At 37.3% G+C, this 15,825-nt stretch overlaps 2 protein-coding genes and 1 long non-coding RNA gene across 4 annotated transcripts; all 3 read left to right on the top strand.

Annotated features, from left to right (window-relative positions):
* The first annotated feature begins 2,676 nt into the window (after nt 1–2,676).
* On the top strand, nt 2,677–7,385 carry LOC136255920 (collagen alpha-2(IX) chain-like). Of its 2 annotated transcripts, none has more exons than XM_066048837.1 (13): nt 2,677–2,783; nt 2,847–2,924; nt 2,996–3,193; nt 3,244–3,297; nt 3,367–3,402; nt 3,504–3,557; nt 4,206–4,256; nt 4,322–4,366; nt 4,442–4,466; nt 4,524–4,564; nt 5,529–5,603; nt 5,655–5,693; nt 6,561–7,385. In XM_066048837.1, exons 1-13 carry the CDS (start codon nt 2,724–2,726, stop codon nt 7,242–7,244), a joined length of 1,440 nt encoding a protein of 479 aa, XP_065904909.1. In that variant the 5' UTR covers nt 2,677–2,723; the 3' UTR covers nt 7,245–7,385. The 2 variants fall into 2 exon arrangements, with proteins under 2 accessions (XP_065904909.1, XP_065904910.1); XM_066048838.1 differs by lacking the exon at nt 6,561–7,385 and adding an exon at nt 5,766–5,896 and having other exon boundaries at nt 5,655–5,699.
* On the top strand, nt 5,726–6,567 carry LOC136256423 (collagen alpha-2(I) chain-like). The gene is made up of 2 exons (XM_066049378.1): nt 5,726–5,734; nt 5,766–6,567. Exons 1-2 carry the CDS (start codon nt 5,726–5,728, stop codon nt 6,504–6,506), a joined length of 750 nt encoding a protein of 249 aa, XP_065905450.1. The 3' UTR covers nt 6,507–6,567.
* A 6,299-nt stretch (nt 7,386–13,684) lies between the features above and the next one.
* On the top strand, nt 13,685–15,573 carry LOC136255919 (uncharacterized). The gene is made up of 4 exons (XR_010701207.1): nt 13,685–13,773; nt 15,054–15,125; nt 15,223–15,397; nt 15,452–15,573. It is a non-coding gene; the product is annotated as an uncharacterized lncRNA (long non-coding RNA).
* The last annotated feature ends 252 nt before the right edge of the window (nt 15,574–15,825 follow it).

Below are 15,825 nucleotides of genomic sequence, written 5' to 3'. Positions count from 1 at the left end.
ATTGTAATTACGCTGTAGTAGCGTAATTACAAAGTGTAATTACGAATTATGCTCTATTGGTAACTATGAGTATATTGTATATATGGCTGGTGAAAAACTACTTTTTTTGCATAATTACGGATTACGGTTAAAATGTAATTACAGTACAAACATGGTAATTACTTAGTAACCACACCGTAATTACAATTACAAAATGTAAACTTTATTTTGCAACCTACTGTACAACTACACTGTAAATTCAAATGAGTACAAATGACCCAAATGTTTGGGTTATACAATTCAACCAATTTGTTTGGTAGTATTGACCCAAAGTCATATTACCCAGATGTCCCATGGTCTGTTCAACCTCTAGCTAAGTGTTTGAAATAACCATGCCATCACAGTCATTTTAACCATCCATTGTAAAATTACTCTTAATTGTCACAAAATATTTGCTTATGCTTCTTACATGTAATTTGTTTATATTATTACAGTGTAAACCACAAATGCTATAACAACCAGTGTACTAATGTGAATTTAACCATGTAGCTGGGCATCATAAACCTTACCATAGCGGACTTTGACAATATACACTCAAATCACCAAAATACGTTAATTAAATAAGAAATCATAATTTTGGGGTAAGGTGCAGGAAGGAAGTTTACATTAGTGTAGAGCTATATAGAATTTTGTAGGAAATATATAAATTATATATTCCCATGCACACTGTTGAATTTTGTAAGAAAGATTCCTACACATGGCACAAAGTGTAAGATATCTTCTTGCGGTGTAAGAATTGTTCCTACAAATTTAGGAATTATTTCTACAGAGCATGAAAATGTCCTACACTTTGTGCCATGTGCAGGAATCTTTCTTAAAAAATTCAACATTGTGGGAATATTTCCTACAAAATTTCTAATATACAGTGTATAGCCCTACAAGTGTAGGAACCATGCTTCTTACACAAGGGTAAATTTTGATACATCACATAAAAGTTGCTGTGTTTTGAGAAAAACTGGCCACAACTAAAAATTTTGGCTTCTTATTTAGTTTGGAACGTTAAATTGACTTTTTTGATTGATTTAGTTCAAGTGTCTACTCCGGTTACAACCACCTTTAGAAGGTCATTTTAACCAAAATTTCTGTAGCTTAAATTTACTCGTGGAGGTTGAATTGATCCATTTGAATTTACTGTGCAGTAAATCAAATTAGTGAAATTACAATTACATGTAACCAAGAGTTCTTAATCTAAAATTGAACTCTTGATGTAACAAAAAGCTATTCATGTACTATACTATTGCAATGTTGAGATACAGACATTTCAACAAGAAAATAAATTGCAATGTCTCCACATCTGTTAGTATGAATCCAACAACACTGTGCATTACAATACTATGATCATGAGAATGTTACAAAAACATAATTTTACTAGTGAATGGCTCACATGATAAGTTAAGTGAAGCTGTAACCGTTCTGTATCATAAAGCAAGTTATTTGCTATAACAACTATGGTACTATTTATGATCAATGAATGTGATATACATTTAAAAATCACCACTGTATTTGGGAATTTTTTCTGCATTTAGTTGCATGTTTCTCTGACTCCCTGTATTCACAGGCTTTAGCCTCCTCACAGGTCCCTAGCATTTAATAAAACTGTTTCATTGAATAAGGCCATGGGCCATATGTGAAGGATCATATGTTATCTCATATAGGCAGTACATGTGTGTACAGTACTTGTAACCATGGAGTGACTTTTTATTCTTCACATTAATTAGGTATATTAGTACCATGTAAGCAGTTGAACATTGATTGTCTACTACAAATTACTGGCTGAGCATGTGGCAGGATGTGGCTAACATGTCTCCATGGTACACACTGAGGTAGATAGTGTCAATTGGTCTTTACCTCACACCAGACCACAATGAGTGTTACAAAACAAGTCTACAAGTGGGCTCTAATATTACTGTAGTATAGTCTACACATTGTTAGATGCTGTTTAAAATTGTTTTATCTGCTTTACCAGTTTGGCATTGGAGGGCGAAATTGGAATTGATACTGTAGCTCTTTAAACTGCATTAAGCTGATTGTATACACTACATTTTTATTTATTTATTTAGAGCTGCATTTATGCCAGTCAGTATTATAAGAAGTTACCAGTTTTCTGCTGCTATGGAGTACAAAAAAGGATTCCATTTGCACTACTGATGAGTTCATATACCAGGTTTACACACCTGTTCCATCATTGTTATTAAACAACCCCACACAGCAGGGGATGATGCACCTTGACTACTTTATTGTTAGTGGTTTCAAGTCAATAATAATATTTAGTGAGATTTCACTTAGCTATTGATATAATTTTATTACACTGATATATGCTGTATTGTAGAATTATAATGTAACATGAGATTTGACAATTAACATGCAGTTACATATTACATGGCTATGCATACAACACTCCCCAAACTACTGTAACAAAAATTAAACTCATCAAAACTATATAGAAAGATTCAGTCTTTTAAGGTTTTATGCTGTAGGGCAAGGTCGCCAGTTTGTTCTGGTTGAAGTTTGGGTTTGTGGGAAGCAATAGGAACTACTGTGTAATAGCATGTGATAGCATGTGTAACGTAATAGCATGTCATATGTGAGGTGTGAAATGATGTCATCATCCTGTCATCACTTTCTATAAAAGTTGGTACTATAGCAAGCAATGTCATTTATGGTACAAGTGTTATAACTGGAGTATGGTAAAAGTTCTTCCTGTACTGCTACTTTCATCTGTAGTGATAGCAAACTGCTTTGCAGTAAGTCTAGAGACTCTAGTGCCACTTTCACTGTACTTATGAATGTATGCATACGCTTCACAGTTTGCTAGTGCACAACGAGGATGTGGAACCTGCAACTACAGTTTTTTCAAGGGACCACGTGGACCTTCAGGACAGAAGGTGTCATAAAATACCATGGAACAAATTCTATCATACTGTATATATACATGTATATCATGTTATGTGCATAGGGACAAAAGGGCTCTACTGGTTTGCGAGGATTCACTGACCCTCGAGGACCTCCAGGACCAAAGGGATTTACAGGTCCAAAAGGATACAGAGGAGCAAGTGGTGCTACTGGCTTACCTGGAGATCATGGTGTCTGCTTCACTGCTCTTGGTGCTCCAGGTACTGGAATTAAAGGGGACCAGGGTGAAAAAGGAGTCAAAGTAAAATAACCATCAGCTATGCCCTACAGTACATACTATTATTGAAATAGGGACGAAGGGGACCTACAGGAGCAACTGGACCACAAGGACCAAAGGGAATGAGGGTTAGTATATCTCAAAGCTTATCTATGGTGACTGGTACTATTCAATATGATGCTTATTGCATTCTTTAGGGTAGCTGTTGTACAAGTCCAGTCAAAGGTTCAAAGGTAAGCTACAATTGCACAGTTTACAATTATTAATTGTGCAGTTCATGATTCTGTTAAACATTACCATTTGCTACAACAAATTATCACACATTATGTTATAGGGTGTCCAAGGTCCTGCTGGGATCCCAGGCCAACCTGGAACAAGAGGAGCAACTGTAAGTATCCATATATTGTAACTATAGGTAGCCTATCACGCATATGTACTAAAGTGTCATGATTTATAACAGTAGCACCTTATTATTTTCTTCTAATTATTAAACATAAGTAACTACATTCTCCGTACATAGCTAATTGAGTCACTAAGTATGTACGTATCTACCAAAAGATTAGTAAATTTGGTGAATGAGAAGTGTTTTGCCAAATTGAATTGTTTGTCCAATAAAAATATGTATTAGCTATGTAACAAAAAAAAATCACCTTGCCAATATCCTAAGGTGGTAATTCATTAGAGTTTACTCCTGTCAAAGTTTCCTACTACATATATGGTAGGACATGAAACTGAAGTAATTAACTTACTGTAGTTACAAGTACACAATACATTCTAAAAACCTATGCACTACTTTCAGTATAATTTAGTAAGCTGTAGATACAAGTTAGATTGTAGTTACAACATTGTGTGCTTATGTGTCAGTTCTGAACTTGTATAGGACTGTCACGATAGATAATTATGCTAAAATGATATATGCACATTAATTTTAATCCTGTAGAGAGTTTGCAAGTTTCAGAAAGCCATAGTTAATAACAATAAGCAACAATGTTACTAGCTAGTATCTACGTATGGTGGTGACTTTTTACATTTGTAGGGCCCAAAAGGATACAAAGGACAAATGGGAATTACTACTGGATTAAGTCAGGTAAGTAAAACAGCTATGAATTACATAAATATTGAAATAATCACTTATAATAATTTACATTTCAGCAAGAAAGCCTTGTGAAGAGGCATATCATGGAACTGCAAGATCAGGTAAGTACAAACAAAATAATGCTAACTACGATACAACTGTTGCAAAATAATAATATGTATTTCTTTTTTTAACAGATTGAGGAATGTTGCAGGAGTCAAGGTATATGAGCTATACACATTCTTGCCAGCAAGTAATATTTTGCTTATATGTACACAGATGGTGCAAGAGGAAAACGACGATTTACTGAATCCGAACCTGTAAGTACCTTGCCGTACATCACAAGCACATTTCTTTATACTGTAAATCTAAAAATTTGGTATAAGCAAACTTTTGCTTGATGCAATTTGTACAATGAGTTCAAGCAGACCACTTACCTATGTATTACATTAGGCTTTTATCCATGCAAAAGACTATTTGACACAAAAAAAATTCAGATTAACAGTGTACAGCTATTTATTTACATGCACTATATACGTACCTCATTGTAATAACGTAGTCATTAAAGGTGAACCAGTTAATATACTGCATACAAAGTTCTTGGGGGGATGGAACTACATCGAATGACAAAGGTAAAGTCTTACCATTTAAGCCCCACTGTCATATCCATTAAGTGTAATAGAAGCAATCCTACTTTATGATGCAACTAAATACCTAGTCAAATTGTATATAAGTAAACTCTATTTTTTCTGGTCAGGAAACAAGGCAGTCTGATAACATGTTTGATAGCTACTCGCACTGCAGCTTTAACCAGTTAAATGACCTACTAATGGATCGTGAATATTATTATTTTACCATTAGTTATGGTAAAGTGTGTAATAAAAGGATTGCTTCTCCAATTGCAACCAAATGACAAAAGAAAAGAAATAAGGTGGCTGAAGAGACTGGGTTTACACTTTACACAATACATTTCTGACCAAATTAGTGAAAAGGTACCTTTCTTACACATTTTACATGCAAGCTAGTGAGCAAGCAAATGCTATAACAGTTGATTCCTTTTGCTGATTAAATTTATCTTTATATCAAAATATAGCCAAGCTCTGTGGGGACAATGTAATGCAATTATTAAAAAGTTATAAAGTACCAAAGTGTATGTGAAAAGGTGCCTTTTTGCAAATCCAGTCACATTTTATCTTGTACAGTTTGTAAATAATGTGTAGATGTATGGGGTATGTGTAGGAGTTTATATAACCCAATGTTACATGTATATTAACCACACTATAGGATCTTTTACCTTCAGAGCCAGGTATACCACGTCCAGTGCCTGGCCCACCTGGCCCTCCTGGATATCCATCAAGAGTAAGATGACACTAATTTGATATTGTAATTTTCAAAAGTTGCTTGCTTTAGTTTATACCAGGTCCCCGGGGTGATGTAGGCTTCCCAGGATAGAAAGTATGTTGGAATTAGGAATTTTAGGTATGAAAAAGGTTATACTGTATGCTGTGTGAAAATTGTTAGGGACAAAAAGGACAGCGTGGCTCACGTGGTTTTTCTGGTGCTACTGGATTTACAAGACCAAAAGGAAGTATTGGAAGTCAAGGAGACTTTGGTTTCACTGGTTCAAAAGGACCAACTGGACCACCTGGTACTATTAGGGATTGCTCTCCTTGTAGACAAAATAAAGGCACTAAAGGAGCCAGGGGAGCACCAGGAAATCGTGGAGCACCAGGAGCAACAGGGCCTATTGGAGACAAAGGTTTCCAAGGAAGACTGGGATTGTGCTTAAAAGGAGCAGTTGGCCATCCTGGATTGGCTGGTGAAGATGGAGTTGATGGTAGGAAAGGTGATGCTAGTGCAAGAGGACAAACTGGTGAACCAGGAGACAGTAAATCAATTTCATCATCACCATTGATTCGTAAACTACAGCAAACCATTGATATTGTAAGAAGAACGCTCTCTGAGTGCTGCAGTGGATCTAGATTAGGGCGGGATTTAGATAGAGTGATTAGGCAGACCTTACCAGCATTGTGTGAAGTTCCATTACAGTCACCAGATGGTCAACGTGGCCCTCAACGCAGACAGACATCTCGCTGCCTCTATGTTCGGGGACCACCTGGCCCACGTGGGTTAACAGGAACTAAAGGTAATGTTGGAGACCGTGGTTCCACTGGACCAAGAGGAGCAACTGGTAGACGAGGGCCTACTGGTGATAGAGGAAGAACAGGACCACAGGGATTCATAGGGCCTAAAGGAAATTGAGGAAGAGACTACATCCAAACTTGTTTGCCAAGAGGAGTGCCTGGTAGCACAGGACAGAAAGGACAAAAAGGTGATACGGGTTTCATAGGATTAAAGGGAAGACGTGGACCAACAGGAGATGATTGTCCACCTTCTGTTGGCCCTCAAGGGGATACTGGAGATACTGGAACACCTGGGATAAATGGAGCAAAGGGTCAGAAAGGCACACAAGGTGAAAAGGGGCAAAAAGGAGAAATGGCTTTAGGGGACATTACTGAAGAGGCATATAAAAGCTACCTAGACATGATACAAGAAATTATAAGGAAAATTGAATCTGGAGGATGCTGCAGTTCAGCAACATGTACACACAATGGTGTAGAGTACCAACATGGTGAACAGATCAAACCAAACTGCACCACAAAGTGCACTTGCCAAAATGGAGAATGGTCTTGTTCCAGAACAGAATGCTTCAATGGAGCTACTTGTTCTGCCGCTGGTGATCCACACTATACCACATTTGATGGTAGCCGACATCACTTCCAAGGTATTTGTGAATATGTACTGTCAAAGGATTGCACAAGAAACAGATTTACAGTCACCACTGTTAACACTCCTTGTGGAAGTACTGCTGCATGTGTCACTGAAGCAACAGTTGTAGTGCCCAATCTTAATCTAAACATTTTACTCAAACGGGGTTCACAAGGTGGACAACTTTTTGTCAATGGTGTACTGCTTCCTAATATAATGGAAATGGGTTGATTCTGTCTATCGGTGAATTAGAAATTATACGAAGCAGTACTTCAATAGTGGTAATATTGACCACTACTGGTGTGGTTGTGACCTGGACAGGAACATCCTATATTAGCGTTAAGGTATCTGAGGATTTAAAGCATGATCTCTGTGGCCTTTGTGGTACATACAATGACAATGCTGCTGATGATTTTCAAACACCTGATGGTGTAATTGTAAGCACTACTAACGAATTTGGATTTAGTTGGTTGCTTGATGGATATTCTGTGAAAAATTGCACACGTCCACCACCAGACCCATGTTCAGCCACAATCCAACAACAGGGAGCAGCTCGTTGTAATGTTTTGAGAGGAATATACTTCTCAGCTTGTAATAGTGTTGTAGATCCTGCTCCATACATTGATGACTGTATATTTGACTACTGTAGATGTCCCAGCAGTCAAAGTGAAGAATGTTATTGTGATAGTCTTGAGAATTATGCCAAACAGTGTGCAGAGAAAGGAGTTGTGTTGAACAAGTGGAAGAATTTTTATTGCCGTAAGCAGATGTTAGTTCCATAATGTAATTATTTTGATAATATTTCCTTTAGCTGTTACCTGCCCTAATGGAATGATTTACCAAGAATGTGGAACAGCTTGTCCTGCTACTTGCAAAAATTCTGCAGACTCATCAGTTTGTATTGAACATTGTGTAGATGGCTGCTTCTGTCCACCCGGCCAAGTGTTACTGGATAACACCACTTGTGTTGATGTGGAAGACTGTCCAGGTTTGAATATTATGCATTCTATATAATTGTCATATTGAATATTTGCATAGCAATATCTTGTCGTAGAATGCTGAATGTACAAAACCTTGGACCAGGTTAGCAATTCAGTAAAATTGTTGTTGCTTCTAAAATTTTTTATAATATGTATGTTAGGTCTTCCAGCGGGTGGCACATTTTCAAATGTGATGATAGATGTCGGAAAATGCTCTGGAGACTGTCAAGGGCAATGTTTACCTACAAAGACAAGGAAAGAAACTGTTCGTCTTTATTCTGGACCAAGAGAAGTGGAAATAATTGAGTCATGTCAGTGTCTGTCAAGTGGAGGATCATCTTGTACAGCAGTCAAAAAGGAAGTGACTTATTTCGCTGGCACCCCTAGTGAAACAACAATAAAAGTTAATCAATGCGTGGGATCTTGCAGAGGTATGAAAATACATATAGGTTGTGTGAACGTGTATGTATTTGTACAATATAAACTGAAAGAGTTTAATTTTATTGTTTCACCCCCCAATGACAGTTGATAGGATAAGCTGCCTGCCAATAAAAGAAACAACTGTTGCAGTTGAAATAGCTGTGGCTACAGTAATTGAAAAGTGCCAATGTGTTTCTGAGTGCTATAGAAAGAGTTACTATGAGAAATACAGAGAGGTGGCTAGCAGAAAAGAAGTGGTAAGGATTGTTCATACACATGTACATACTACTGGCACTTATAGTCATATACAGTAGTTTCAAGTTCATAATAATATATTTATAGGAAATAGATGTAGGAGTGTGTGAAGGCCTTAGAGGATGTCGACCAAGGAAGATATACCAGTACAGTGGCCCAAGTTTGGAGAAGGATTAAAAGCCATATATAGTCTTTTGATCATTGATAGCTGTGCAATAGTTTTACCTCCTAGATGACTAACATAACATTACAGTAGCTACATGTATTGATACATTGACTGTTCATAAAATAACTCTTGGTTACAACATTAACAGATTTATTGTTATATAGCGCACGATACATTTTCTATTTAGTAAATGAATGCATGCAGCACATTAATACAGACTAGTACCATTTCTTTTATATAAAATTTTATCTGGTACCTGTACCTGCACTTGGGACTAGGTCTGTGGGAATTATGCTGGAATAATTTGGGAATTTTGATTGCAGAAGCTATGTTAGAATTATTCTAGCATAATTTGGGAACATTATGAATAAATGAGAATAATACATGAATAATCAGCACGTTCAACTAACACCAGGCAAACTAAGTAACAGAAAACAATACATTGCAGCCATTATCAGCCACATCTGAGTGAATCTTTTTACTGTTGAAGTCTTCTTTCAACTCCCAGCAGCAAAGTTCATTACAAGACTTCATGGAGGTGTCCTTATTAAAGTTGCAGCATAATGAGCACAAACTTTACCTATGAGCACTAAATCAGATGGCTGCAGGTTCGAGCTTGCCCAGGTCCAGTCATGGATGTTTTTCTTCTTTCTTCAACTTTTCAAACATACTTAATGAAGTTAATGTTTGTTTGTTTGTCAATGAAGAGCAGGCTGTAGGATCAGGTGTCTTACAGACCTTCAGCACTTGTGCTATAAATATAAAGCCTTAAGAAGAAAAAAAACAACTAAAATTATGTGTGTATAATAATGCAGTTATTGACAGTTATATAAGAAATTAATATCTAATCCAAAACAGCCAAGCTGTAAAAAAAGTGTGCGGCCCTCAAAAAGGCTATGGTGAAAAAAGATGTGAAATCCAAGGTGGCGGCCAAGAATTGGCTGTGATGGTAGGTTAATGGTAAAAATTTTAATAATGACAATTCAGGTGAATTTTGTGCCAAGACCAAGCAGCACAAAAATTCACCTGAATTGTTGTTATTAAAATTTTCACCATTAACCTACCATCACAGCCATTTCTTGGCCGCCACCTTGGATTTCACATATTTTTTCACCATAGCCTTTTTGAGGGCTGCACACTTTTTTACAGCTTGGCTGTTTTGGATTAGATTTCATTTCTTTTTGTATTTGTATACCCCAAAGCTGGCCTATGGCCAGCTTTGGGACTTTTTTAACCTATCTTTTTTTCTTTACCACAGGAAGAAGAAAAGATGAAGTAGGTATACTTTAAATATTTTATCAGTAAATGTACAAATTATATATGTGACCAGATTTGCAAAAAGGTACCTTTTTCACACACAAAATTTGACCCATTTTTTGAATTTTGAAGCTTCATAACTTTTTTGTCTTGGCATATAATTGCCTGACAATTTCCATAATTGTAGCTACAGTATCTGGCTATATTTTGATACTAAGAGCTAATTAATCAGTATACGAATGCAACAGTTACATCATTTTGTTTGCTGGTATGTAAAATGTGTGGAAAAGGTACCTTTTTGCAAATCCGGTCACATATATAATACATATATTGATTACAGAAATCTCCATGGTGGTTTCTTTGTAACTGAACACTCTACAAGGTGATTTCTTCTAGATGCTCTCTCTACAGGGTGAATTGTTTGTAGCTGAACGATCTACAAGGTAACTTCTTCTAGCTGATCTCTCTACAGGGTGATTTGTTTGTAGCTGAATTCTGTACAGGCGATTTGTTTGCAGCTGAGCTCTTTACAGAATGGTTTCTTTGTAGCTGAACTCTCTACAAGGTAACTTCTTCTAACTGATCTTTTTACAGGGCAATTTGTTTGTTAAAGAATTTTATACAGGGTGATTTCTTTGCAGCTGAACTCTCTACATGGTGGTTTCTTTGTAGCTGAATTCTCTACAAGGTAACTTCTTCTAGCTGATCTCTCTACAGGGTGATTTGTTTGTAGCTGAAGGATCTACAAGGTAACTTCTTCTAGCGAATCTCTCTACAGGGTGGTTTGTTTGTAGCTGAATTCTGTACAAGTAATTTGTTTGCAGCTGAGCTCTTTACAGAATGGTTTCTTTGTAGCTGAACTCTCTAAAAGGTAACTTCTTCTAACTGAGCTTTCTACAGGGCAATTTGTTTGTGGCTGAATTTTCTACAGGGTGATTTCTTTGCAGCTGAACTCTCTACATGGTGGTTTCTTTGTAGCTGAACTCTCTACAAGGTAACTTCTTCTAGCTGATGTCTCTACAAGGTCACTAGTTTGTAGCTGAGCTCTCTACATGGTGGTTTCTTTGTAACTGAACTCTCTACAAGGTGACTTCTTCTAGCTTATCTTTCTACAGGGTGATTTGTTTGAAGCTGAACTCTCTACAAGGTAACTTCTTCTAGCTGATGTCTCTACAAGGTCACTAGTTTGTAGCTGAGCTCTCTACATGGTGGTTTCTTTGTAACTGAACTCTCTACAAGGTGACTTCTTCTAGCTGATCTTTCTACAGGGTGATTTGTTTGAAGCTGAACTCTCTACAAGGTAACTTCTTCTAGCTGATCTCTCTACAGGGAGATTTGTTTGTTGCTGAACTCTCTACATGATGGTTTCTTTGTAGCTGAACTCTCTGCAAGGTAACTTCTTCTATTGATCTCTCTACAGGGCGATTTGTTTGTAGCTGAACTCTCTACATGGTGTTTTCTTTGTAGCTGAACTCTACAAGGTGATTTCTTCTAGCTGAACTATCTCTTTCCATAGTTGCATGAACTCCCTACAAGGTAACTTCTTCTAGCTGATCTCTCTACAGGGTGACTTGTGTGTAGCTGGTCTCTATACAGGCTTCTTGTTTCTAGCTGATCTCTTGAATTCTCTTCAGGGTGACTGCTCTATTAGGATGACTGCTCTACTAGAGTATCTCGATCTCGCACTTGCTGCACCATGTTGGATTTCGTGTTATAACTCCGTGGCTTTAAGTCTGATTCTTCTACACCATTGATGAGTCTTTCTAAGATGATTACTCCGTCTGTACAACGATTTTCAAAGCATTACCCTAAGCGGTTTATTTGCATGGTAGGCGTGGCAAGCAGTGGTTTTTTTTATTAGCTAATCTCGATTGCGTAATTGTTACACACTGTTGGTTTTTTTCGTTGTATCTTCCTGTTTTTTAGCTCGATTTCTTTCAAACCACAAAAGGTTTGAGGTTCAATAGTTAACCTATTCACCCACCGATTTTCAGCTTCTTCCCATACGCGGTACATATTGGCGTTATTTTTCGTGAATAATCGCTCATAACTCTTTGCCTGTTTATCGTATTCCAGCCAAGGTCGGTACCAAGATGCGCCTTTATACCCCCCTTCTGTGTGCCAAATTTCAAGGCAATCGGATGCGGCGTTCGCGTTTTATAGCAGTTTTTGTAAGTGTGCGACAAGAGGAAGAAAATAACCCATCCAAAAACAGCTTATAGTTGTAAAAAAAGTGCGCGTCCTAGTAAAGCAGAATTAACTGCGACAAAAAGTGATGATATCATAATGCGGCCATGTGCGAGGTGTGCAAGTTGTAAAATTAATATTAGCTAATCAGTTAACACAATGTTATTGTTAAAGTGTTATTGAGAACTATGCGATGCTGCTAGTTTTTAAGTGTGTGAGCATCTTCATAAATGCCACATAAATTTAATTCTCAATAAAGCAATGTGTATAGATTCTCTGATAGTAATAAATAGTTTGAGTTTGGCCACCTTTCCTTTGTTCGTATCATTGCTGTTACAGTATACAGGAAAGGCGGCCAAACTCAAACTATTTATTACTATCAGAGAATCTATACACATTGCTTTATTGAGAATTAAATTTATGTGGCATTTATGAAGATGCTCACACACTTAAAAACTAGCAGCATCACATAGTTCTCATTAACACTTTAACAATAACATTGTATTATCTGATTAGCAAATATTAATTTTACAACTTGCACACCTCGCACATGGCCGCATTATGATATCATTACTTTTTGTCGCAGTTAACTCTGCTTTACTTGGACGCGCACTTTTTTTACAGCTATAAGCTGTTTTGGATGGGATTTCAATACTTTTTGTTAGAATAAGCAATACACTGTTGATAACAGTAGGTGAGTTTCCATGGTTTTGACAGAAACCCCAGATTACAGTGACAGAATATTAAAATATAACTGTAATTTTAGTGGCCAGGGCCGCCCACATTGGGGGTAACTGGGGTATTTTGCCCCCTGCCACAGCCCGAAAGGGGCCACATGAATACCTGTTTAAGGAAAGATCGATATACTCTAATAGAGCAGTCAGGATCTAGACCCCTCCTTGCCCCTGGGCCCCTCTTTAACCCTTTTCCCTGGGCCCTTTAATTTCTCTGGACGGCCCTGTTAGTGGCATGCAACTGCAGCCAACTAACACCCAGTTTAACTAGTAAACCCTTAACAACACTTTGCCTTTCTTCTTGTACTGCATTAAAACGATCAAGATACTCTATTAGAGCAGTCACAAAACAGCTGTAACACAGCAATCAATATTTAGCATAGTTATAACTTCTGCTTAGCATCGGATTGTATAGTTTAAATTACTAGCTACTCACAGACTTTATAATATAAAAATATGGCACTTGTAGAAATGTGACTGTTCTATTAGAGTATCTCGATCTACTTCAAGCATTGACTAATTCAAGTGAAGAAGCTACGCCCCTGCCAAGAGATCTTGTGAAATGAAATGAGAATAGTAAAGAAAAGGCAAGTATATACAGAGACAATAGAGGAGCGCGTAATTATGTCCTGTTGTAAATAAACGCCTTTAAAATTTATATTACTGCTAAATAAGCGCACCAGAATAGGCTTGTGAGGCTGTTGTCTCCAAGGTTGTCTCATTACTTGTCTTTTCGTGTTGAAGGGATTTAGTCACAATTGGTGAGTTTAACTATACATGTATTTGTGTTGTAAAACTTAATTGTGAAAAGGCGATTAGCACATATCATGATAAACATGTATTTGTCACAGTAGAGTGTCTCACGATTATTACGAGACATTGGACCAGGGTAAAAAATTTACTGCTATATTTAGAGGCTGTAGCGTTTGTATATCTTAGTATCTTAATAAATAATCCCCCATGATCACTAATCACTAATAGTACAGTGAAAACTGGTCATTATTCAGGCCGTAGGGACAAAATTTTCTGACCTTGCCTTTTAAAGAGGTAGCTGCATTATGCGGCCTTAAAAAAAGGTAAGAAACGTGCTGTTCTAACTGGCTATAGAGATGGATTTAGTGTATGACAGCGTATGAGATAGTGAGTGCTGGCAGCAAGGGGGCAGCCAATCTGTTAGAGCACCAAAAGCACTGCTTCAGACATAGGCAGTTGACTGTCAGCCCCAAGTGTAAAAAGTTTCACTATTGGTCCTTATAAGCTCCTGATGAAGAAAGTGATGAAGTCATTATCCATAGGATATATTTTTCAGAGTATCCATTTCAGTTCTACAATATAGTAACCAAGCATAAGATGAACATAACACAGCATTCCAGTAGTTTAGTGGTGACCACAACACTGCCTGAGTTAAACTGTGGTGAGATTTGAGACTACCAGAAGCCCTGGAATGTCTTCAACACATGAAATACCAAATATCTAATGCCTGGCTTTCATCTACAGTGGACCTGTCTTGGTGGCCACTTGTACAGAAGGGAAACAGCTGCCACACAGTCTTGCGAGCGAAACAGCTAGTTGCCACACCCCTTAATTATCAATTTGTAAAATCTTTAGCAAAATTGTGTGCGTGAGCAAGTGCGATGTGGCAGTACCGTGTATATGGTTGCTGCCTAGCAGTGACACATCACGAGTATTGAAGTCACTATGCGTTACTGTATCATCCATCTAAATACAATCTCTGAATGTGTCATTTTGTGTAGAGAGCAATCTTTCACAAGAAGTGACCTGCAGGTTTCAGTGTATATTGTTAACCATTAATATTGTTCACAATATTGTGAACTGTATGTACAGTGAAACCTCACTTAGTGGCCACCTCTTTAATAAGACCACCTCTAGTAGGTCCCAAATATAGCTAAGCATTACTTATGACCTCATTAATAAGGCCACCTTGTTATTCAGGCCAAAATTTTTTGGTCCCACAGCTGGCCATATTAATGAGGTTTCATTGTACTTATGTGAATTTTTATTTTTCGTAACTTTTCTTCAGGTTTACTGATGGGCACTATGAAGCATTGTTGACTGGTACATGTATAATGTGGTGACTTGAAATGCTAAAACAGTACGTAGCATGTCTGGTATGTATATGTAATGTGTTGTAATGTGTCCACACATCCACACATCTTAGAAATAAATATAATTGTATTCTCTATTAATAGTCAGTTCTATTGTGCCACTGGGTCATAAGTTGGTTGAGTATGGATCATCCAGGACACTTGAGTCACATTTTGTCCTGGCCAAGTGGATCTCATCCACTGACAGAATATACAGGATCAGATCACGTGTATAAATTACGGTGGAACTTGTTTATTGCCATCTTCACTCATTCAGCAGGTAACAGTGTATAAATTATTTGGCTTTTCAAGAGTGGTTGTCTTTCTATACTAGTGGCCATTAAGACAGGTTGTACTGATAGAGTGTACATACTAGAGATGCAACAGTATCCTCACTTAGTGTCGTTTGATAGTGATGCAATGGAGACTATGTATTATTGCATTTAAATACTATACTATTATATTGCAACTCTAGCACGTATTTATAACAGGAATGTTTGTTAACTGTTTAGACATACTGGAGCCACACCCACTCATCTGGATTCTACAAATGGAGTCATACCAACTTGTCATCATACTTACTCGTTACTCCCATTGTGTTTGGATGAATATACATGCCGTCATGTGAAACTTGCTACCATGGCGGGCCACTGGAAAACATTTGCATAGCAGTTATATTACAGTCATTATAGTGTAATTCTTACATTA

The sequence above is a fragment of the Dysidea avara genome, chromosome 5 (assembly GCF_963678975.1).
Source record: "Dysidea avara chromosome 5, odDysAvar1.4, whole genome shotgun sequence".
Lineage (NCBI taxonomy): Eukaryota > Metazoa > Porifera > Demospongiae > Dictyoceratida > Dysideidae > Dysidea > Dysidea avara.
This window is presented reverse-complemented; position numbering and strand designations above follow the sequence as displayed.